The sequence below is a fragment of the Cygnus olor genome, chromosome Z (assembly GCF_009769625.2).
Source record: "Cygnus olor isolate bCygOlo1 chromosome Z, bCygOlo1.pri.v2, whole genome shotgun sequence".
Lineage (NCBI taxonomy): Eukaryota > Metazoa > Chordata > Aves > Anseriformes > Anatidae > Cygnus > Cygnus olor.
Window position 1 is genome coordinate 57879126 of NC_049198.1, and position 25000 is coordinate 57904125.

The window sequence follows — 25000 nt, forward strand, 5'->3', positions numbered from 1 at the left end:
GCAATGAGGTGAGTTTCTAGTACAGCAGTAGTTATCAGCTATAGATAATCTAACAAAAGATTGTAATCCAAGGCTATTGCTTGTACATATGCAATTAAAAGTTCAATATTTTAGATGTGCAATGGTTATCTCATGTCCTTCTATGTAATTTTTAATCTTTACTACATATAGCATTAACACAGTAGCTCTTCCATTCTTGAAACTCAAACTGAAAAGGGTGCACTACATTTAAGGAGAATGAAGTTTGCAACTATTAACACAGTCTTCTGAACTTCAGGGAAAAATATGAAAGCTTCATTTTTCCTGGCTGTTAAACTAAACTCTTCATTACTCTTAAAAAGAGAACGTCTATATGTGAAGACACTTGAGTAGTGGTTGCTTTATGAAGCTTTCAGTAGTATACCCACAAGTAAAGCTTGTACTTGCAATATGAAGACTACCCGAAGAATACAGCTGCACATGTACCAACTGTCCAAGACCTTAAGCAGTTGTTTTGTTTTGTTGTTTAAATTAGCATCACCATTGCAGTTGTCATTTTGCTAGATCTCAGACACAGGAAATTAATTTTGGTGCTGCCTATGTAATGTAAATCATAAAAAATAAAATGCAAGGAAAAAAATAATGAAGTATTTTTCCTGGGGCTGTACTTACAGAAAAATCACATAATCCCTTAAAAGCTTTAACCGAAGAAGCAAATATAAGAAAACTACCTATTATAAAGTACAGCTTCTAGTAGAAGCTACTGTCTTAAGAGGTTCAGACACAACCTCCTACAAGAATTTGTCTATAATTGCCTGCATGACAATTCTGAAAACGTTTCCTAGCAATCCGCACTTCAAAGTTTTGTGAAGAAAGTTGAAATACTTTCTGCATGATCTTCCCTATAGGAAAAAAAGAGACAAATATAAGTTGTAGGATGATAGTGGAAAGTGCCGGGTCTGAGAAAAAAACCAAGTTTCCAGAAAAACAAAAATAATTCCCCCCCACCCAATAGAAGAAAAAAAGCTAAGGTTGGAATAAACCAAACAGAATTACACACTAAAATATCTGTCACAAGAGTCTAAAGTATTTGTGCTTCATTCTCAGCAATTTATTAACAGCAATAATGAAGAGACTTGCAGTGCTCAAAACTAAAAAGCAAATATTTGCAACTCAATTACTTAAAATTGCAATGTTTAAGCTACATATAACATAAGGAGTCTTCTATTTGAATGTTGTCAGCTTCAATTTTTGTGATCTTTAGCTAATTTTAACAAAGCATTGACAAAAATGCTGCTGTAACTTACTACATGAAATCTGTGGCTCTAAATCTCGCCTAAAATGTTTAACCCTAGTCATCTCTTCTTTCCACTTTTCTCTTCACACATGAAATGTCTTCAGCTACAGCCCAGTTCCATGAATACTAAGTCCAAACATGCCCATCACAAGCTACAATATGGTGATACTTCTTATTTCTATAGACCTGGGATAGAACCCAATTCAACCTTTGTAGAAAAAGGTTATCAGGTATCAGAGGCTGCTTTTCTCATTTGTCTATGATATTCTATGTAGTCTGCTTACATACAATCTTCCTCAAAAAAAGCAAGTATTTGTCCAAAGCTGCCCATCCTGTAACAAACAACAGAAGCTAAAGTCATAAATTCAGCATTAACTACATTACTCCTGTAATCCTTTGCAACTGCTGCTCCTTAGAAATGTTAAAATTCTCTAACATCTTTGCCGAAACAATCTCTCCAACTAATGCAAAAAATAAGGGGGGGTGGGAGGATGACAATTTTCTTAATTAGTCAACCAGTTAAAATCCTTACTATGTCAACCGGCAAGTCATGTTTACTCAAGTAATCTCTGACACTTCTTAATTTCCAGTTATTATAACTGGACTGGTAAACAGAATGCCAGAGGGAGCTGACAATAAGCATCTACATCCAGACAACTTGCAGAGCAAAATCCAAGTTAGATTAGTAAATTAGCATAGCAACAGAGAAATCAGCCTTCAACCACACTAATACAACTGGTTGAAACAACAACAAAAAAGTGTGAACACAGCTACACTGCTTAATTGTTAATTTTAGTTTGTTCTCTAAAACATCAGTATTCTTCATGAACAGATGTCCACCCAAGAGAGTCAAACTCTTGGAACGCAACTCTATTTTTTATTTTTAAAAATTGACGCTTACAGCAGGTAAAATCTTTAAAGCTGGATGCAATGCCTTTTTTTTCCCCAAGTAATTCCTCCCCGTGCAGAGTATACATCTTGTATTCAATTGTTCTTAAAAGATACATCATGCAGCTATTCTGTCCTGGGAGAGGCTTATTAGATCAAAATAGTGAAAGCTTTCACCTTTTACTGAACATTTGGATTAAGGGAAAAGTAGAGATCTACATAGATAAAATAAGGAGCCTGCATGCCTAAAATGGGCAGCATTTAGGCATCTAAATCCAGACACTTGTCTACAAGCAATCCTTCACACAATCAAGTTCTTTGCAACATGTAACAAATTCTCTCAGTTTCTTCCCCAGCTAATCCAACCATAAGAGTGGGCATTGCTCTACCTGGCAGCCAGAAGCTCAGTTTGTTAGGCCTGTTCAAAACACATCCAACTGCTGCTGACAAGACAAAGTTCTGCAAGAGAGAAAAGTCTTGGATATATCTTCATAATATCTAAGGCCAGGATGAAAGGATGTGCTTCCCTTCTGATGCCACACACCAGTGATTAAATAATTCAGGCATGTGAAACAGGCTAAACACATTAATCACATGTCAAGCTAAAGATGTTTATACCCACACCTCCATTGTTTCAGAAGGATACTGCAGTCACCTGAATTCCTCAAAGGCTCATTAACAGCAGTTATTAAGCAGAAAAAAGTTATTGGATATGGATTTAAGAAAGACACAGAACCCAGGAGAGTGGTTCCCAAAATGCACAATGAAAAGCAGGTAGGCACAAGCCTTCCTGGGCAGAGCTTTAATCACTAAAGCAACGGAGCAGACTTCTTTACTTCTATGAATACTGCACCAAGGACTCCACTCCCCAGAGCCAGCAGACTACAGGCTATAACGCAGAAAGTCTGAGAATATGGATGGACACCATCTGACTTACATAACTCCACACAAAAAAAAACACACTATTTTTCTAGAGCAAACACAATAATGTTCAAGGCTAACTGAAGATGCATCCTGTTCATAGCCCAGTGCCATAACACAGGCATTCAGAAATGATCCATTACCTTGACCACAATCCTACATAAAAGTCTCAAAGTCATTGTGGTTTACAGAGCCACAGCTGGCCAGACTGGAGCCTCCTGCTCCATTACCTGATGAGTCCTCTGTTGGAATGCCAGCCCTCATACACTACAACCCCAACAACTCTCTTCATGGCAGAGGGAGGTTAAAGGGATCCAGTGTATGATTCTTCATTACTTTTCATTCTCCCCTATGCCCTTCACTCTCTCACATCCTGTACACTAGAAAGAACAGAAAGGGCTTCCTGGAATTAAGGAGTGCACGGCCTAGATCACAAATCACCACCCTCTGGGTGGGTGCAAAATACCTATTGTGATATACGAACCTCTGCATGGAGCAATGCTGACCACCACAGAAGAAGGCAGTTTTGTCTTACCTGTGGTTCTCAGAAATGCTCTGACCTACTTGGACAGCACCATTTTGTTCAAGCAGTCCAATCCATAGAAGCACTGGCAGAAAAAATAGAATGAAAGAGAAACCACAGCTTATCTGAGACATCTTAAGAAAATACTACCTTTCTTCCAAAAGCCGAAATACTGAAAATCTTTCGTTATGTACCTAGCAATTTTTGTAGTTTAAGGAATATAATGAGAGCACTAGCCAAAAAGTATCTGAATACATTTTTTAAATTTAGGCTATATTATGATTGCTTTGAAACTTTCTATGGTGATAATTGCATAGATGTGCAACAAGAAAAAATAGAAGCATATAATCCTACTAGAAGTGGTTCACATATTTAAGTTTCACTCTTCTAATTGGCTGATACAAAAACAAATGTGTTCCAACAAATCTGTATTTAAATTCCTACAGGTTTTCAACTTCAAAGGTGGAACTGGCCATTGGCATTTGCATTTCCATTAGTGACATTAATGAGTAATGGTATAAAACCTCATCCTTTTATTTACAAAAAGCTGTGCAGAAATGGAGTACTGTTGAAGATATGCGTGCATTATTCCAGCTCAGAATTGTGAACTGCTTGATGGGAGCTGCATATTCAGAACACAAATCACAATTGCAAACTAGTGACTATGCAATTGTGAATAAGGGTTCCTATGGAAGGATTTTTTTCTTCAGAAAATTTTGGCTCCCTTAAGAACCAGGAAAACATTAAGAGACTCTCCAAAGACATTCAATAAGACAAAGAAACAAAGAATGTTTCTTTGACTAAGTGATCCAGGGAGGAAACTATCTCATGAATAAATTGTAGCTGTTCTGCTTACACAAAAAAAGAAGCAGAATCCTGCTACACTGACAGGTTTATCACATTAAAGTCATACAGAGAAAAAAAAGTCACCACTTCTCACCATCTTTCCTGTTCCCAGTCTTCTTACTTCACGACAAATGCTCCAAGCATTTGTTGCTGTGATAGCTCCCAAGAAGTGACCATTATGACTGATCAAGATGAAATAGACCATACCTCCTTGAAGATCTGAAAATGAACTTTATATGGTATAGAAAAAAGCAATTTGATGCTTTTTCATCGATTCACAACATTTCACAGTAAAACTGCTGAAATATCTAATCACCCACCATCCTTTGCATCACACCACATTATTTTAAGTACATTATTCCTAAATTAAGCATAATAAAAGTTTTGAGGAAAAAAAGCTTGATTTCAGACATCTTAAAAATACAAAACCGAACTCTATTCTACCTCTTCATGTCTTTAAGGTAACTCTAGCTAATACTAAGCACTGCTTCCTTAGCAGTTTGTTCTAAAAATTAATAGCTGTGGTATTAAAAAGCTCCATATAACCCTGAACTCAGGCCTACTTTTACATTCAGAGGTGCCTGGCTTCCAGTTATTCAATCTAGTGGAAAATGAGATAAAAATTGGTCATTAGTTACTGCTGCAGAAGTTTTGGAGTTTTGTTGTTGTCTGTATTTTTTTTAAGCTAGTTAAGATATATAAAGTGAGTCTCAACTGTCTCTCCATGAAGTATTTTTTCCAACTGTTTAATACCTTTGAACTTTTTCCCATTCCTCCTCAAATTTTTCACAGGACCCTTCAAAAAAGTAGAACTTGTGTGTATTGTGGCCGTGATCTCACCAATACTCAACACAAAAGTAAAAGTAATTTCAGTTATCCTACACAGCTGCTCTTGTCTTTTACATCTATTAAAAAATAAACCCTTTTCTGCCACAATATTAAAACAGAAACTCACATTCAAGGTCTGAAAAAAGTAAATGCATATAATACAGACACGCTTACTGTCTTCTAGATTACAGAATTAATTTACATATTTTTGCACAGGTTTAACAGTGCATTTGGCTGTCAAATGGGTGAAACAAAAACAACTCAAGTTCTTGACACCTTCTCCCTAACCTGGCTAGTCCTGAATCACTGCTAAAGCACATCCTTGATCAATTCAGAAAAAAGTTAAAAGATAACATGAATATTTTTACCTTTAAACTATATTAACTAGTATTCCTTATCTGTAACCAGCATTCTACAACTGTTTCCCGAAGGTATTGGAAACTTCCAAGAGATGATTTAAAAAAATGAATTTGAATGGAGAACTTTCAGTTTTGCAAGCACCAGTGCTCAGGATGATGGAGAGATTATTCCATTTCAATTCACAGAAGAAAGGCATAGAAAGAAAAGGAAGTATCTGAATAATTTAAAACAGCAGATTGTCACAGTTGCCCTCTCCCAACTACAGCCAGATCAGCACTGAAATTCTTGAAATACTTTACTATGCTCACAAGCTCCACACTACATACATTGGCAAATTTCATTTCAAGACAATGAATGTTCAGATAGAATTTAGCTTCATTGCCTGGGATTTACCTATCTAATTTTATCTGAAATTAAACATTTTACTAAACAACCTGATTTATTTATCCAAAAGTTTCTTCTTCAAAGTCTTTAGCTTAGCAGTGACTTCAGACTCCTAATTATGATATTTGAGAACAAAAGTGATTATTTCCATAAACAGTACCAGCTCAACTATGTGGATATAAACAAATGGAGTGTGCTTCAAGGATTTATTTTTCAGTCATTAATTATTGTCTTTTAATTAACCTTCCAGGTCATTTTGCACTCTCCTTTGAGCACATGAATTCCACTAAGTCAATGTTTTCACTTAGTACAGCTCCTTATCTCTGCCTGAAGCTGAAAGTAGCCTGTGGTCCCAGTTCAATAAGCTGGCAGGATGGCTTTCCACTGAATTCACATTAAGTGGAAGTGAACTTTTTTTTTGTTCACCTCTCAGATTACAGAAAGTGATGACTTTGTTAACATCTGAAACATCACCTGGTTACACCTTCAAACAGACTGACCAATTTAGGTCTCCGGGATCCCAGTAGTGCAAAGGATCCCTTCTGCAAATATGAACCATGTATTTTTTCCTCCACTGTGGGCCTAACTTTGGAAATACAGTATAGGCAATTAAAGATTTCTGAATCTTTTTTTTCCTGAAGAAAAGAAATGCTTATTGTCACCTTGTCCACTTGAATGACAAAAATAATCCAGCATTTAACGTTATTTGGAGAGCTAATAAAAATACTAACTACATCAAATTTATATTTTTTGAACTCCAAGAACACCACAGGGCTCTTCACAATTATTTGCTAAGTCATCTTAAACTAAACTCTTAACTTAAAAGCACGCATGCACACTTGGTGCCAATATGTTTATACCTAGCAGGCACTACAAGCCTGACCCTATCAATTTTGATATAAGCAGAATCAATGCTAGTGACAGTAAAATAACAATACCAGGTGGCAATGTGATCCTAAGCGCATGCTGTACCAGAATTAGGTTCTCACACTTCCCTCAGTATCTGCTCTGTGTGCCCTCACACAGGGCCCTCCCCATGCTCCCTACAGCAGGGCTTGCTGCATGGCCTTTCAGCTCCAGCAGCAGGAGGGCAAAGAGGTCAGTACTTGTCCTTCTCCCTGCAAGAAGGGTGGATGGAAAATACAGTTGCAGCACACAGGCAGGCGTCTGGAAACAGGTGAAGAGAGGAAGGCTGGGCATTTCTGGGGCAGAAAGGGAAGGGAGGGACTCAGGTCCAGTGCACCCCTCCACTGCACCAAGGTCCCAGTTTCCAAGGAGTATTAAATCAGATAGAGCAGTAAGATTGTTCTTTGGGAAGACAGAGGAACAGACAGAAGGAAAAGTAGACATCCTAAACCATATCATCTCTTAGAGATATAATAGCAAGGTAATGGTTGGTGATAGTGGATGAAGCACATTACTAACCATTTGCATTTTAAGCAAAAATATTCAACAATTTAGATGACAGAAATCCTAAAATGCTGTTTCAGAAAAAAGCTTTTTATATCAACAGCAGAAGTCTAAAGATAAATTTGAGGAAAGTTTTACGCTCCTATTTGTTTCTTGCTGATGAACACAATTTGTCTTGGAAAGCATAATACCATAAAAATGCTCAAGTGTTAGACTATGTTAACAGAGCAGACATCCCTTGGAATTGCCTAAGGTGGTAATAACCATGTATATGAACAAAACCAAATACTACTAGCAAACAAAAAGTTATCCTCCACACACACACTCTTTAAAATGAAAGACTCGTAGAAGAAAGGCCACTGCAAAATATTCTGATACTGATCTGAATCACTTTGCAAAGACCAAAACAGAGGGAAAGAACACCAATGAGATGTTTAAATTGATAGTGGCTTCCTTCCACTTCAATACTAAATACAGTTTCCATTTTGGATTTCCCTGAAAATTTGCAGTTTTATATATCCATTTTTGTGCCAAAAGTGCAAAACTTATTTTCTGATATATTGCAGTCCATTAAGGAATAATAATACAAATAGTATTCAAATAGTTCTATTTCTGCATTAGTCAATATGCACACTAAAAGAAGACACTTAATATTTTGGGCATTGTCTGCATATCCTTAATATCAATTAAGGATGTATATGCTGATACTCAGCATATACTCGTATCAGCATATACATGCTGATATTCAGCATATACAAACAACTCTATCCAAATTGTAAAAAAGTTTGCCAGAGACTTTAAGGGGAACAGGCTCTGGTACTGTACAAGTAATAGTGAATTCAAATATATGCAGGAAATTCTAAATGGTTGCTTTGAATAAAATGCTTTAAATATAGCCACAGGGCAATTGATATTTAGTAAAGACGCAAAAAGGAGAAACACAAAACTAGTTCAAATGCAGAAATCCCTTTGCAAATAGATCCCAGTCACCAACTCCCATGTAGAATGGGTGAGCTGCTACAAACCACCATCTTGTCACAGTCCCTTTCTATCCCTAGACATTCTCCTTAAGCTGAAGATCCTGCATGGTTCCTAATCTTCACCCAGGTTTTTCCAGCCAGCATGGGTGCAGAGAATCCCCCGCACAGCTGTCTGTTCACTTCAGACAAACTGCGGGGGTCAGACAGGCTTGCTCTGATGCTGCTTCAGCTGCAGTTACAGTAGCTGGCTGCCAAGCTGTAAATTGGACCAAGTGAACTTACAAAGCTTCACCAAATCCCCCTTTGTTAGGGTCCTTTTTTTCCCCCCAACTTCAAGCTTACATGACAGTTGCATCAGCACAGTTGATGTGACAGAACAGAGCCAGAAGCAAGCAGCTAGAAGCAGGGATCACCAGGCAAACTGCAAACTCTGCTACCAAATACCTGCATCCCTTAGCCATGAACTCTCTCCCCGCTGAGTACTGATCTGTAACCATTCCAGCACCGATTTTTCCACTGTCCTCCTACCAGTTAGCTGGTCCAAATGTGTGTTCAGCTTCTGCATTATGCCTGGTTTCTTTGCACTACCTTGCTCATATTTTAGCCCTACTCACTTTACTTTCTTAGATAGAACTGAAAATAATTTAAACGCATTGCTTTCGTCTGCCTTGACTTTGACTCAACCCTGACTTTGGTAGGACATGCAAATCTGTTCTACCAACTGCCAGCTCTGACTTACCATAATAATTGCTTTTCCAGTTTTTATCCTGAGGAATAGCTTCAGCAGAAATTCTACATTAAAACTCAACTCAAGAGACAGGAAAGATTAAGGAACTGAAGCACTAAAAGCTTTTAAAGATAAGGATGGTGTATGTATCACATGCACTAACCAATTAAGTGCAAGTCCCACCCTGCCTTAGTAAATGAGCATTACAGCTTGAAAAATAAGAAGCCTAGCTTTGGCAGTAACCCCCACAGTGATGTTTATGGTGGTTTAACAACTGATGGGCAGATCAGCTCCACCACACAGCTGTCTCACTCCCCCTTCTCAGAAGGACAGGGTGAGAAAATAGGATAGCAAAAAAAATAAAACAAACTCATGGTTAAGATCAGGAGCAGTTTAATCAGAGGAAAATAAAAGCAAAGACTGTGCAGAAGAAAAAGGAGAAAACAAATACTCTGTACTTCCCACCAAGGAGTAAATTTTGGCCACGTCTTGGGAAGGAAGGCCTCAATGTGTCGCAGATGCTTGGGAGGACAGGCACTTCCCTAACAAGGACCCCTTCCCCAAACATCCCTTTGGGCAGTTTGGGTCAGCTGCCCTGGCGTGTCCCCCCCTCAGGCTGCCGACCCCATCCTGCTTGCTCTGGGGGGCTGGGGAGCCAGCCCTGGTGCTGTGCCAGCACCACCCCGCCGCAGACAAAACATAGCTGGTGTCTGGGGCTGCAGGTGCAGGGCACAGCGCTGCGTGGGCTGCTGTGGGACAGAAAGCTCCATCCCAGCAGGACCCAGCACACAAACATTACTGCTGACACAACACCTCGGGGTGCCAGCTGCCCGCTGAACCCGTGCATCTCTCCTCCCTGCAATCTCACACACTAAACGTGTACCAAACTAATGGTGTGGAAGGAGTAGTTTTCATCTCCTGTTTTTAAAATGATATCCAGAAATTCACTCCTTTTTTCAGACTGCCAGCACACGGTTTATCTCCTTTTCTCTCTCAAACTCAGAATTACTTGTGCACTAAGAACACCACCAAAACCTTCCCCCACCCTGATCCATCCTCTTTTCCCTTTGCCTCTGACTTCCATACTGTGCTTTTCAATTTCAGTTCCAATTAAAACTTTAGAGATGAGGATGTATCTCTTTAGAGCTGAAAGGCCACAAATGGAAGCCAGAACTAAACAAAGTGTCAAAGCTTTTGAACAGTTTAAGCAGAGAAGGTTCAGTTTTATGTTTTGTTAGTGCAGGTAACCTCGACATACTTTAAGAAGTTGGAACAGTCACTTCCCCTCTCCCTGGCAAACACAGCAAATATGAGATGACAACAGAATCACAGGGTGGAAGTACAAGTACTCAAAACTCTTCGGAGTGATACAATTCAGCAGCAGATCATGCCCAAAGATGTGTTTTTCCATTGTCATCTTTCTCTCATCTTACACAACTGCCTCTATTAAATTCAAGTTAACCCAAAACCAAATGAACCCTTATCTGCTTCAAGAAGTACTGAAAGTCATTTTCAAAAGTGTTTTTTTTTTCCCCTGAAGAACAGTGAAAACTCACTGCTTTGAACAACATTTTCCTTTCACAAACAGTACCCCATTTCTTGGATACAGGGCTAACAAAAGCCTCTGATCCAGCTGACAGACAGGAGACCTCTCCTGAAGTTGGTTGGGCCTTCAAGATTCTTGAAGTTTAGACGCATAATGTGAAGTGATCCTAATGCACCTGGGAAGAAATTGAGACAGTTCTGAAACAGAGAAGAACAGGACAATCACTGTCAGGTGGGGATAAACAACAGTGCAAATTTTCAAAGCAAGAATAATTGGTGATGTGCAGCTCCACAGGACTCTGGAGGCCCACATGTTACAAAAGTCAATACTCCTGCTCTGTCGCAGCAAACAGCAACGAACTGAGTGGTATTAGAGGACTGCAAGGCATGCAAAGTAATCCCTCTATGTTGATCAACGCTAAAACTGGATCTAGCCTTCTGCAAAGAGTTTTAAGCACCATACCTCCCACACACACAAAGAGGAAAAAAAAGAAGTTGGTCTTTAATTGCAGCAAGGAAGATTTCCCTGACATTCAGAAACAACACAAGTGAAAGTGACAAAAGGGAAATGTTTCTACCTGCTGTAACACCATGCAGCTTAAAGGGATTGCAGGGGGGAATGAAGATCATCATGCTGCAGCCCAGAGAACAGGGCTCATACAAACTCCCAGTGCTGGGATACTGGCAGAGCAGAACAGCTACCACTCCCCAGGTGAGCCCACCTGAATTTCAAATGTATATACTAGAAGAACATAGAAATGGGGTTCACATCATCCCTTACTATGCTGGAGAGGGAAACATCTCTGTGCTTTTTTCTAGCACCCTGGTGGGTAGGGTCAGATGTGCCCTACAGTGTGACTCCCGATCACTATTTGCTTTCACATACTTTAGATGATAAATCGACCGATCAACTTCTCATTTTTTATTACTTTTGCACATCTTCTACTTCTTACAAATTTCTGGAGTGTTACACAATTGAAGTGCTCTATGAAATGGCAACAACTTCACTGGGTGTAGTACAAATAGTTGATTTTCCTGTCATCTCCTTTTAAAAAAAAGTCACCTTTCACTTGAAGCCTCTTATGCCAGTCTTAGAGACACATTATAGATTTAATACCTAGGAGTCAATTTTTAAGAGTCAAAAAAAAATTACTGTTGCAGACTCCTGACTCGGAGAACTGCTTAAAATTCTTACCCGACCAGCTTTCTGAAGCTGTTACCAAGCTACAAATACCTTGCGCACCAAACATGTGATAAAGACTCGCCTGTTTATGATGCAATGACAACTACAGAGCCATTAAAACAAAAGGCTTATTTGGCCTTTTGCTGATATTTTGAAATCATTTGAGTTATGGAAACTTCTCTTGATTATTTCAGGTTTATTTAACCTCTGACACTAAGCTGATGGGGAAGGACATTTTGGTGTAGCTGATTACCACTAATCTCCTGAGCAATCATCCACTGTCCACCATCAGCATCAGAATCATTTCTCTGTACTTTGCTTTTCTACGTTATCAAGTAGTTACATCATTTCATATTCAATCAGTTAACACCTTGGATTTTTTTCTTCCTGCACAGCATCTAGCACAAAGGTATTGCAGATGTTACAGCAATACATGAAAACCACAGGGGATTTTAGCAGCTAAAACACTACAGACTTTCCAGACCATTTTTTAATAATTGTAAGTACCTATGAAAGAACACGCGTATGTGCCAGCTGGAATTCTTTCTGCTTCCATAGTCACACACTTGGCTACCTGAAACACTGTATAAGAGTACCAAAATATCACGCATGAAATTAATCAGATTGGAAAAGCTGTTTTAGAACAACTACTTGGAATAATAAATACTATTGGCAGCAGAATCCCCAAATATCTTCCTCCACGGTGACACAAGCTTTGAAGAACTCATGTGCCCACTCTGTTGTCCTTACAGATTATTCCACTCATTGCTACAAACTTGTTAATAATTACATCTGTTTCCAGTATAAATAGCTTATAACCTGCTCCACAAGTACCACAAAAGCAGCCAACCATACAGGGCCTTTAAGGGAGCAAAGGTTTGATGGCTCAGGAAGTGCCCCTGTACTAAACGAGCACAGCATTACTCCAAGCACTTCAGGATATTCCTGTGAAAAACATCATTAAGGGTGTTTCATTCAAGTTCAGGCTATCAAAAGGCACAGAGACCCAAACCGCAAACACTGACAGAAAGTACCACCCGAAGCCTGTGTATGTTTTAAGGACATGCAAAGGATTGCCCCTCCACCAATGCTCTGACCAGAAGGCCGGGGTTAGCAAGCATTCCCCTCCCCCAATGATTCGGGTTTATATTTAGGACATGTTCAAAGGTGTTTCTATAATATCTTGAAACAATGTTCAAATGAACTGCGTTTTTAAAATGTTTGTATCAATTTCAGTTGACACATACAATCTGGACCTGTTCAAACATACCACTAAATATATAAACAAAAGGCTGCTGAGGCATCACTACAACACCACAGTAAACTCCATCAGAATTTTACAGTCCAATCCACAAAAGTGGAGAGGCATCATTAAGATATCAGTGAATATATCAATTTGAACACATTTATTCCCTGTGCTCTGTTCAAAATATTACTTAGAAATACTGTGATAAGCCCCTGTTGAACTGCAAGTTTTATGCATGTAACCTCAAGTGCATCCACAACTCCAATTACCTCAGCTGGCGAACAAACTGTACTTACACCGCAAACTGTAAGCCATAGCCTGTCCCTCTTACAAATGCATTGTCTTCAGTACAATGGGGTTCTGGCAGCTGCTGCTGTAGAGCACAGTAATACTTTCATACGAAAATACTTTTCGTTCAAGGTTCCTGGGACATAAGAGACCAAGAATCAAAACACATGCAACCCAGCAAAATACTATGGATCACAGTGGAGACCGCTTTGTAAAAATGGCAGCAATAGCAGTTTATTTTTTTTGCTGCCAATATCCATCGCACTATTTGCTGAATTAACCTTAGTACATCATGTAGGTATGTTTTATTTGCTACACTGGATTGTTTTAACAGAAGAAAGTGTTTTTGTAGGAGGAGCTAGGTTAACAAGGCAGGAAAACACAAGTTATTTTGATGAGGCCTTCACCTGCGAAGAACTTCTGCATGCTATCTACATTGCGTTGGCAAGGGGGAAAAAGTGGTCCCATTTCATAGTGGCGCAGCGATTGGGCATTTTAATAGAGCTTTAAAACCGTATTTTTATTGAGCCACTTTTCAGACATCTCCCTTTCTTTAACGGGCAAGGAAGGGCAGGCAGTTCTGTACAAGCCTGACTCAACTACGCATGAACTTATTACACTTATACGCTTGGGGAAGTTTAAACATACGCACTTTGCAGGTGTGAAGCTCGCTCAGCAGAGCAGCTACGTGTTCCTCGCGATTCGCACACTGACAGGGCACAGAACGCTGCTCCTGTCAGCCCCGCTGTACCAGCGGCGGCCCGACGGGCCAGCACAGCCCCCCCGGCCCTCTCGTTGCCCCCGGCCCCGGCCCCGGCCCTCTCGTTGCCCCCGGCCCCGGCCCTCTCGTTGCCCCCGGCCCCGGCCCCGGCCCCGGCCCTCTCGTTGCCCCCGGCCCTCTCGTTGCCCCCGGCCCCAGCCCCGGCCCCGGCCCTCTCGTTGCCCCCGGCCCCGGCCCTCTCGTTGCCCCCGGCCCCGGCCCCGGCCCTCTCGTTGCCCCCGGCCCCGGCCCCGGCCCCGGCCCCGGCCCCGGCCCTCTCGTTGCCCCCGGCCCCGGCCCCGGCCATCACTCACTCACGGGCCGGGCCCGGCCCGGTCCCAGCCGCCGCCAGCTGCCCGCCGCCGTCAGCGCAGCCAATCCTACCCACGACGGTGATCGGCGGCAGCCACTAATAGGCCAGGAGGAAGGCGCAGCGACCAATCACGGCAGGGGGGCGGGAACTAGAGAGGGTGTGGGGAGGGGGCTGTAATGGCCCTGCCGGCCGCGGAGGCGGGGAGGGGCGGGGAGGGGCGGGGCTAGGGAGGGGCTGGGGCGTCCTCCATGTCCCAGGGGGAGGGGGGCTCCACTGTGGGGAGCTCGCCGCTGGGTTGTGTGAGGCCTGGTGGCACCTGGCTCCTGTCACTGTGTCCATGTCCCCGCTGCCTCCCAGCAGCAGCCCTCATGCTACGTGGTCACCCCTGTCCCTACAGCCCTGCCCTGCCTCTCACGCCCTCTGCTCAGTGCTTGCTCCTCAGCCCATCTGCATTTACAGTCTTTCTTCCCCATGGTGTTCCATCTTAAGCAAGGCGAGAGGCATGGTGTGCTGCATTTCAGTGTGCTAATTCCGTGTGCAAGCAGACTGGGAGCCAGGAAACCATATGAAGCAGACAACTGAAGAGTTCAGGCTCAACAGAAGTGCTCCCTTCGTTTGCTTTCTCCTCTACATAGCTGCTGATTAGCCCTGTAAGTCAGAGATTATCTGGATGAGAAAGTTTGAGAATAATAATGGTGAAGACAGGGTTGAATGTTTATGGGTAAGAATCAGGGGGAAGGCCAATGAGGCAGGCATCCTGGTAGGCATCTGTTATAGACCACCTAACCACTCCAAAGAGGCAGACAAAATATTCTACAGAGAAGTCTCGCAATCACTAGCCCTTGTTCTTGTGGGCTTGTGACTGCGAGAAACTTTAGCTTACTACACAACTGCAGGAAATACAGCACAGCAGAGGGGAAACAGTCTATAGAGTGGGTGGAAGATACCTTCATGACACAGCTGGTGAGTGAGCCAGCTGGGGACAGTGCCCCACTGGACCTTTTGATCATAAGTACAGAAGGACTTGTGGGCACTGTGAAGGTTGGAGACCATCTCAGGCACAGCAATACTGAATTAACAGAGTTTTCAATTCTTGGAAAAATAAGGAGGGGGATTAGCAGAACTGGCACCCTGGACTTCTGCAGGGCAGACTTTGGTCTTTTAAAGGGATTTGTTGGCTGACTCCCGCGGGAGGCAGTCCTGAAGGGCAAAGGAGTCCAGGAAGGCTGAACACTCTTCAACAAAGAAAACCTAGAGGCACAGGAGCAGGCCATCTCCACGTGCCAAAAGATGAGCCAGCGTGGAAGAAGAGTGGCCTGGCTGAACAGAGTTTGAGACCATTAGGAAAGTGTACTGATAAGCATGTATGTAGACAGACTGATGGACAGACAGGCCAAACTCAGGTTTGTTAAGGCAATGTGAATTACTGAGAAAGATCATGATAGGCTAGTGTTTGTAGACTGCCTCTACAATCAGTAGAGCCTAAATCCCTCAGTAGCAGAGGATACAGATCTTCAAGTTAGGCTCATGTCGCAAATTACCCTCTTAAGGAGCCACCCTACAGATTGGCATACAAGGAAAAAGGAAAATTTAATCACCATGAGTTAAAATTATCCTCTGTGAGTATTCTTCTTGGTACATCAACCCAGCACACCATGCAAATACAAAAAGAGTTTTGGCAGAAACAACCAGTCCAATTGGAAGGATCCTACCACTGTGCAAACATCTTGAGATTGTGTCCTCAGCGGGGAAGCAACAGTGAATTCTTCCTGAAATTTTGATTTTCTGATTGATGATTATATTACAGTAAAGACATAATCCAAATCTCCGTGGACTAACAGTTTCTTTCTAATGAATTTTAAATGATTGAATAAGACACCTTCACACTGCTGAAGCATCCATGCTGTCATTCATATGGTATTCAAAAGACTAAATAAATACATAAATAAAACATAAATAAACATCAATAACCACCTGGACTTATGTGAAGTGTTTGTAAATGTCCCACATGACATCCTTGTCTCAAAATTGGAGAGACGTGGATTTGACGGATGGACCGATTGCTGGGTAAGGAATTGGCTGGATAGTTGTACTCAGAGTTGTGGTCAATGTCTCAATGTCCAAGTGGAGATCAGTAATGAGTGATGTTCCTCAGGGACCAGTATCAGAGCCAGCATCATTCAATATCTTTGTCAGTGACATGGACAGTGGGATTAAGTTCACCCTCAGCCAGTTTGCTGATGGCACCAAGCTGTGTGGTGCAGTCGACATGCTGGAGGGGAGGAGGGACCTGGACAGGTTTGAGAGGTGAACCTGTGCAAATGTCATGAAGTTTAACAAAGCCAAGTGCAAAGTCCTGCAGCTGGGACAGGGCAATCCCAAGCACAAATACAGGCTGGGTGGAGAATGGACTGAAAGCAGCCCTAAGGAGAAGGACCTGGGTGTGTTGGATGACAGAAAGCTCAACATGAGCTGGCAATGCATGTTTGCAACCCAGAAAGCCAACTGTACCCTGGGCTGCACCAAAAGCAGCATGGCCAGCAGGTCAAGGGAGGTGATTGTCCCCCTCTGCTCCACTCGCATGAGACCCCCCGGGAGCCCTGCGTTCAGCTCTGGGGCTTCCAGCACAAGAAGGACATGGATGTATTAGAACAAGTCCAGAGGAGGGCCAAAAAGATGGTCAGAGGGCTGGAGCACCTCTCCTGTGAAGAGAGACTGAGGGAGTTGGGGTTGTTCAGCCTGGAGAAGAGAAGGCTCCAGGGAGACCTTATGGCATCCTTCCAGTACCCAAGAGGGGCCTACAGGAAAGTTGGGGAGGGACTCTGTGTCAGAGGGTGTGGTGATAGGGCAGGAATAAAAGTTTTAAAGTAAAGGAGGGTAGATTTAGATTAGACATCAGGAAGAAATTTCTTACGCTAAGGGTGGAGAGGCACTGGAACAGGTTTCCCAGAGAAGTTGTGGATGCTTGTGGTGGTTTTAATCAGCTCGGCAGCTGAGCTTCACCACAACCGCTCTCTCACTCCCACCTCCTCAAAGAGAAAGGGGGAGAAAATGTGATGAAAGGGGCTCAAAGGTCAAGATAAGGACAGGAAGAACACTCAACAATTATCATCACACACAAAACAAACTCAGCATAGAGAGATTAATGTAAGTTATTACCTATTTCGAACAAGCTAGAGCAGTGAGAAACTAAAAGCAAGCTACAAACACCTTTGCCTCATCCACCCTCTTCCACCTCCTCCCCACAAGCAGCGCAGGGGAATGGGGAATGGGGGCTGTGGTCAGTCCCTGATGCTTCATCTCCGCCACTCCTTCACGGTCACTCTCTGCCCCTGCTCCTGCGTGGGCTCCTCTCCACGGGCTGCAGCTCCGGCCTGGGGCCTGCTCCTGCGGGGGCTCTCCATGGGCCGCAGCCTCCTCCAGGCCACATCCACCTGCTCCAGCGGGGGCTCCTCCACGGGGGGGCTGCAGCGTGGAGATCTGCTCCATGTGGGACCCATGGGCTGCAGGGGGACAGCCTGTTTCTCTCACATTTCTCACTCCCCTCTTCCAGCTGGTGTTGCACAGCAGTTTGTCTGGTGTTCCGCCCCCCCCCCCCCCCCCCCCCCCCAACACCATTTATTGGCTTGGCTTTGGCCAGCAGTGGGTCCCTTTTGGAGCCATCTGAAAGTAGCCTTTACCCAATGTGGGGCAGCTGTTGGGCTCTAGCGGAAGATAATCTCTGCCCATGGCAGGGGGGTTAGAGCTAGGTGGTCTTCCAGGTCCTGTCCAGCTCAAGCCATTTCATGATTTTATAGGAAGATTTGTCATGTGGGAATTATTTAACATATCTAAGGGAGAGCCACATAGAATTTTTTAACGTTTTCAATGTTGGTAGTATTCAAACCAAGCTTTTTGCTCAGGAAGCCAAGCTGTAGCTGGACATACTGATGCCATGCCTATTACGAACATACAGAACACCACCACATCCAGAGTGTCACCTCTTCTCCCAGCTCTTGATTATTAGGCTTTATAACAGGAGGGGAATATTATGGTCATCCATCAAGTTCATCCACTTTCCTAGAGGAATTCAAATGAAAGTATGACAGAGTATTAAAAGGCAGACATGAAAAACAACATGATGGTATGTTCCTCTAAAAAATTCTGTTGCAAACTTTAAGTATGCAGTGGGAGAGCATCTGCTGCTTTGCAGCTGTTTGGTCAAGGACCTTTTTCAGTGCAACAAAGGATAATAAGAAAGGGAGAAAGCCATAAACAAGAAAACACAGGGACACAAAAATGACCAACAAAGGATAAGGGAGGCAGTGATGGCAAACAAACCTGGTCAGCCACATGGATTGATAAGGGCATGGGAGAGGGTGAGAAGACTTATCCAGCAAGGTTTTCTGATCAGGGACCTGTTCTGTTGGGAAGCTAAGGGGAGAGGAGGAAGGAGTGGGGGCAGCACCTGATTCTGCCCTGCGCTGGGCATATGTGGGGGACCCACATTCTCCAGCAAACTTTGAGCTGGCCCAGCCCAGGGGGCCCGTGCTGGGGGTTTGTGATTCACAGACTCAGGGGTTTGTGATTGTGGGTGCTGGTGGGACAAGGGTGTGTGCACTGGTGTGTGCAGCCAGCCCCAGACAGGAGCAGTGGGTGAGCGGGGGCCCCACGGGTGGGCAAGAAGCCAGGAGTGTGGGCAGGGGTGCTGGGCAGGCAGAGGGGCTGTGCTGGGGCTGGGGAAAGTGGATGTACACTTGCTGGTGGCCTGGGGACGTTGCCTGTGGGCCTGCACCAGGGCCTGCTGGCTCTGCCAGCCCCAGAGCAGGAGGGGACAGTGCTGTGCCCCCTGGGGACAGGGTCCTGTATGTGCTGGTTGCTGCAGGTACATCCCATGCTCCCCCCAAACTCGGATGGATATAAATTAATGAAAGCTTTTTGTGTTCCAGTGGAAAGCAGATAATCTTAAGGCAAGCCCATTGTACTAAAATTCACCTGCTACTCAAGAACAGGAAAAGATTCATTTTAATAAAATGAAGGCAGAACATTTTAAGTTAGCTAAAATAATTTTGCTGAGACATTGTAAAATTAGCCAAGATGTATTGCTGCAAAGTAGCATTGCTTATAAGTAATATTATCTGTAGCTATGCTTAAGAACAAGGATGAGGATGTTACAAGATATACCTTGTTCTTTACATACATAATGTATATAAGGTTTAGGTTTACAATAGTATAAACAATAAAACAAACTCAGCATAGAGAGATTAATGTAAGTTATTACCTATTTCGAACAAGCTAGAGCAGTGAGAAACTAAAAGCAAGCTACAAACACCTTTGCCTCATCCACCCTCTTCCACCTCCTCCCCACAAGCAGCGCAGGGGAATGGGGAATGGGGGCTGCGGTCAGTCCCTGATGCTTCATCTCCACCACTCCTTCACGGTCACTCTCTGCCCCTGCTCCTGCGTGGGCTCCTCTCCATGGGCTGCAGCTCCGGCCTGGGGCCTGCTCCTGCGGGGGCTCTCCATGGGCCGCAGCCTCCTCCAGGTCACATCCACCTGCTCCAGCGGGGGCTCCTCCACGGAGGGGCTGCAGCGTGGAGATCTGCTCCATGTGGGACCCATGGGCTGCAGGGGGACAGCCTGTTTCTCTCACACTTCTCACTCCCCTCTTCCAGCTGGTGTTGCACAGCAGTTTGTCTGTTGTCCCCCCCCCCCCAACACCATTTATTGGCTTGGCTTTGGCCAGCAGTGGGTCCCTTATAATAACTGCATTGCAATAAGTATGGAAAGAAGGATTACAAGTCCATGATCAGAATTTGAGATTTAAAAATATTTTATTGAATAAAATATTTTAATTCAAAAATCAATATTTTAATTGATTAAAAGATTTTTTTTTATTACGACAGTATTACCTCTACCTTTGTACTTCGGAGTACTTCCCCAAGGTCCTTTGATTCCTGCTGTCACTGCAAAGGAGATTTGAAAAATGTTATCATGTTTGGGCTTGATTCAGTATGGGAATTTCTTTGTAACAAAATATTTTTTTCTGTATTTGAATCAATGAAATAGAAGTATAAACAATTCAACAAAGGTTTTAAACTAGCCTAATAAAAATAATTTCTCTTTCATATGCCTAAATCACTTATTGTTCTTTCCACAGCACTGGGACTCAGCGTACTGTCATCTACATAAGCTATATGCTATTTCAGACCTTTCTTCATCCTCGAGGACACACACACACACACACACACACACACACACACACACAAAGAACAAACGGAAAATGATTTTATTCAAAGTCACCTGCAATAAGTCACATTGCCTAGATAATCTACTCAGATGCTAAAACACGGCTACAAGACATCAAAAAGTCCTGAAATCTGGTTGAATAGTGAAACTAGTTATTAAAGAATAACCATATTCAAAAAAATGTTTTACCGGTGAGAGGTAGCTTTTAGTCATAGTTGATAACCTAATGCCTTATAACTGTATCTTTTATATTGCAGTTACTTGCAACTATCTAGTTACATGTCAGTGTAATAACAATGGTCTTATCCATGCCTCATAAGAAAATGGGCTGGGGAGAAATCCCTGTTCCTGCTTATGACAGTGAATGTTTTCTCATATTTTGAAGAGGCTGTGAATTTTCATGACACCATTTGAGCCTTTTATTATCTTTGTCACCCATTGAATCTAAACTATGAACACAGATTTCTGGGATTATCAGCTCTGACCTCATGTACTCTTAATGAATATAGACGTTAATTAGGCAACATTTTGTTAAAACTACGTATGTTCTTAAATGTAAAGTGGGAACTTGTATCAACTGCATTCTATGTATTAGTGAGTTGGTCATGCTTCTATTGCCCAGGCCTCCTAATGCATCTTTTGGTATGGGTTAACAAAAACTGAGCTCTGCAGGATAACTAAGAGTAGTAAATGAAACATAAATACTGAAAAATTCCCGGGGCAACTGAAACAAATTAAAGTTTCATTAAAGAGGCTGAATACACTCTAAATTGCATGTATTTATATCTCACAATAAAGTAGCAGACCATACTCAGGCTATAAAGTATATAGCCAAAGTTTGCTGGAGAATGTGGGTCCCCCACATATGCCCAGCGCAGGGCAGAATCAGGTGCTGCCCCCACTCCTTCCTCCTCTCCCCTTAGCTTCCCAACAGAACAGGTCCCTGATCAGAAAACCTTGCTGGATAAGTCTTCTCACCCTCTCCCATGCCCTTATCAATCCATGTGGCTGACCAGGTTTGTTTGCCATCACTGCCTCCCTTATCCTTTGTTGGTCATTTTTGTGTCCCTGTGTTTTCTTGTTTATGGCTTTCTCCCTTTCTTATTATCCTTTGTTGCACTGAAAAAGGTCCTTGACCAAACAGCTGCAAAGCAGCAGAGCAGTTGTTCAGAAAGTATTAAAAAAAAAAAAAAAAAAGATTATTTTGAAAACTGCCTGCTTTTTGTGAGGAAGTGTGTATCTGTGTCAACAAGAAGATTGATTTAAAAAAAAAAATTTCTAGGTAGAGTGAACAGAGCTTTTTTCCATTTCCAGTCTTCACTACTCAAGTTATGAAATCTCCAGCCTGTAGAGTGAGTGACACCACTGTGTAGGACTTGGAATCTTTTTTTTTTCTCACTATTTCAGCATTTTATTGTTACTGAATTTGGATGCTCTAAAGAATTTTTTAACTATGTCCACAGTGATATGTACCAAAATATGTCCTGGCTTAACAAAGAGGGATAAACATATTTTAGATGGTGACTGCCTTATCACCTACGGTGATCTGACCTGTAGATATTATGATTAAGATTTTCATACAGGCTTGAGATAGGCATGAAAGTCCTTTCAGCACCAAAATGTGTAGTTTACATTTAATAGGTTCTAGTCTCTCATAACTTTCAGTGTGCAGGTTTTCTCAAAATCAAGAGTACCTGAATTTTTACACTACAAGGTGTATAGGTAGTGCTATAGGTATATAGGTCTATAGGTATATATAGATAGTGTTAGAATGAGTTTTTCAAGTAAACAGCTAGGAAGGAATTTGGATGTCTCCCTATAGATATCCAGCCTGTAATTATGTAGCCTCAGCTGTTACCACCCTAGGGAACTCAGGACAACTGCCTAACACTGATAACATTCCTGCACAGAAAACACCAGAGTCCTCCTTACTCAGAACCGCACAGCAGAAATGTATCGGGTATGTACTCTGGCTGAAGTTACAAAGTCTGCACTTGTGTTGGAAATGGAAATGAAGTTGATGGTTTTCTACTGACATTTTTATCCCTTTTATTAAAATAAGTTTAAGAAGGACAAATATTTTTTAATGAAAGCTGGTTTATGAAGAAGGTAAAATCTGACAGTTCTCAGATATCACTTCATTTAAAAGTGAACGGATTCCCAAAATGATGCTGCCAAACTAGTAGAAAGTTATAATATTCAAATTCCATGGTAAAACTTGACATATCTGCAGTCTGCTTTCCTAATTAATCCAATTTTTTGTCTGTCTGCCTCAGAATTTTAATGTTTCTATGTGTTTTGAAAGTAGCAAGTAGGACAGACTTCACTGAGAAAAGAGCAGCATAGCGTGCCCCACATCAGATAACTCCCATGTTAGTTCAGCATCATTTTTTTCATCTGTAGGAGACCAGACCCGTCAGTATTTGTCTTCACAGAACAACTGATTTTAAAATGATACAAACATCATAATTAGCACAGGGTCTGAACATTCAGAATGTAAGCTTTCAAAAAATAAATAGGATGGCATAATTCATTTGCTGGAGATTGATTTTTTTTGCCAACAAAAATCTGTCTAGGAGCTATTATAGGAATTATCTTGCTACTTATCTTCATTCTGTTTCAGTAACAGCACCTGTAATATTTTATTGATGTAACTAGCAAACCAGATGGCAATTTTGCTAAATCTTGAAGAAAAAAGTAATTGATTTTTATACAGTCATTGTGTATAACAACTTGAAAATATTAAACTGGATATGCATATTGACCAACTACGAATCAAGCCATCCTGTTATGTTTGTTGATAACCTACTGTACTATTGATTGTAAGACACTGCCCTATCCTCCTGAAACTCCTGAGTGTGGCCATATCTTTTCTGTGTCAAACTTCAGGAGATCGTTGGCAGAATCTGAAAGTTCTGTGTAAATTCTATAACCCTTGCAGATCCTACTGCAAAAGCAAGCCAATTTTATTTATTCTATTACAAGTTTAAAGCTAATTTGTTTTCTGGTAAAGAAAGTGGAATACATACACAGCCTGAATATTTTTTTATTTACTGAGCTCTTAATCTTCCATGGCCAGTCAGATTGCTTATTCAAACTAAGCCAGTTAATAAGGATACCAAACACAATTATCTCACTTATAACAATTGCTGTAACATGAAAAATTATGCTCAACTTTCTTTATCTCTTTTTACTGCTTCCTGACTCTTTCCCACAAAATGTGTTTATTTTCTCAGTAACAATATTTTAATATATCATCTGAAAACTAAGTAGTGAAGAATGTTTTCATTGCAGCAACATCTCATTTAGTTTCAAGATAGAGAAGTCTACCAGCAACCATTCTACCTTTATAAGCATGTAAGTTCAGGTATTTTCCACCCTCCAAGTATATAGAAAAGTTACCGGTCAGCTCAGATTAAAAAGTTGCAGCACTGGGCAGATTTGAAGAGACAGCAGTCAGTCCTGTGTGTGTCCCAGAGATAACATTAAAGAATGAGATCCAGTACAATTGTCCGTGCATAAATCAGAAAAGAAAATAAATGTGGTGGTACTAGTCTCTCTATCTACTCTCAGAAAAAGGCTTTAGAGAGAAATTAACCAACAAATCACAGAGAAAGCTGGCTTACAGAATTTCCCATGTTTTATTGCTTATAAAAATAAACCAGGGAAAATACTGCAATACTGCAACCTGCAACATTGTAATATCTAGATAATTTGCAGATTTTAGAAGCTCTCTGTCCATATTGAATGTAGAAAACACAAAGTCCACTATTACAAAGAAAATTCTAATAAAATAAAAGGAGATATCTCACAATATTAGCAGACCTCCACAATTAGACTTGGAGTGGAAAAAAAAAAAAAAAAAAAAAAAGGGAGAGTGAAAGAAGAACCTGAAGGGTTTGCAAACCAATGCATATTCCCAGCTTTTAAGGTTTTTATTGTACAAAATAAAAAAAAAAATACAGAAAACAGAAAAAATACTGTACAGAACATATAAAACATTGCTTTCCAAAATTACTGAAATTTCAAATGCCTTAGTTACTTTATCTATTAATATTTATTTATTTATATATTTATTCATCCTGAATTGGGACATTTCTGTGGAGGTTTTCACAGTGAAGAACTGACATTTTAAAAACAGAGAACATTTTCAAGCATCTCTGGTCTCCAAACATGTACGGATCTGGAACGATTCCTTAGCCCTTGAGAACACATACACAAGATAACACCATGTCAATATTTATTATCTGTTATCATCTATTGTGTGTTTTCTGTTTTCTTAGACAAAACAAAA

General features: G+C 41.6%; 1 protein-coding gene and 1 long non-coding RNA gene across 3 annotated transcripts in view; both read right to left on the bottom strand.

Annotated features, from left to right (window-relative positions):
* PJA2 (praja ring finger ubiquitin ligase 2) overlaps nt 1–14589 on the bottom strand; it is a 35467-nt gene extending 20878 nt beyond the window's left edge. The window contains exons 1-2 of one of the 2 annotated variants that reach the window (XM_040541264.1): nt 14489–14589; nt 13414–13541 (exon numbers count right to left, since the gene is read on the bottom strand). In XM_040541264.1, coding sequence (XP_040397198.1) covers nt 13414–13432 — 19 coding nt within the window. In that variant the 5' untranslated portion in view covers nt 13433–13541; nt 14489–14589. Of the gene's footprint in view, nt 1–3315; nt 3459–13413; nt 13542–14488 lie in introns of those variants that run through there. The other variant, XM_040541263.1, reaches the window with a different exon arrangement.
* LOC121061848 lies at nt 1469–3309 on the bottom strand. Its single transcript, XR_005815301.1, has 3 exons — nt 3229–3309; nt 2554–2623; nt 1469–1608 (listed from the first exon to the last, which is right to left on the bottom strand). It is a non-coding gene; the product is annotated as an uncharacterized LOC121061848 (long non-coding RNA).
* Nucleotides 14590–25000: the final 10411 nt, after the last annotated feature.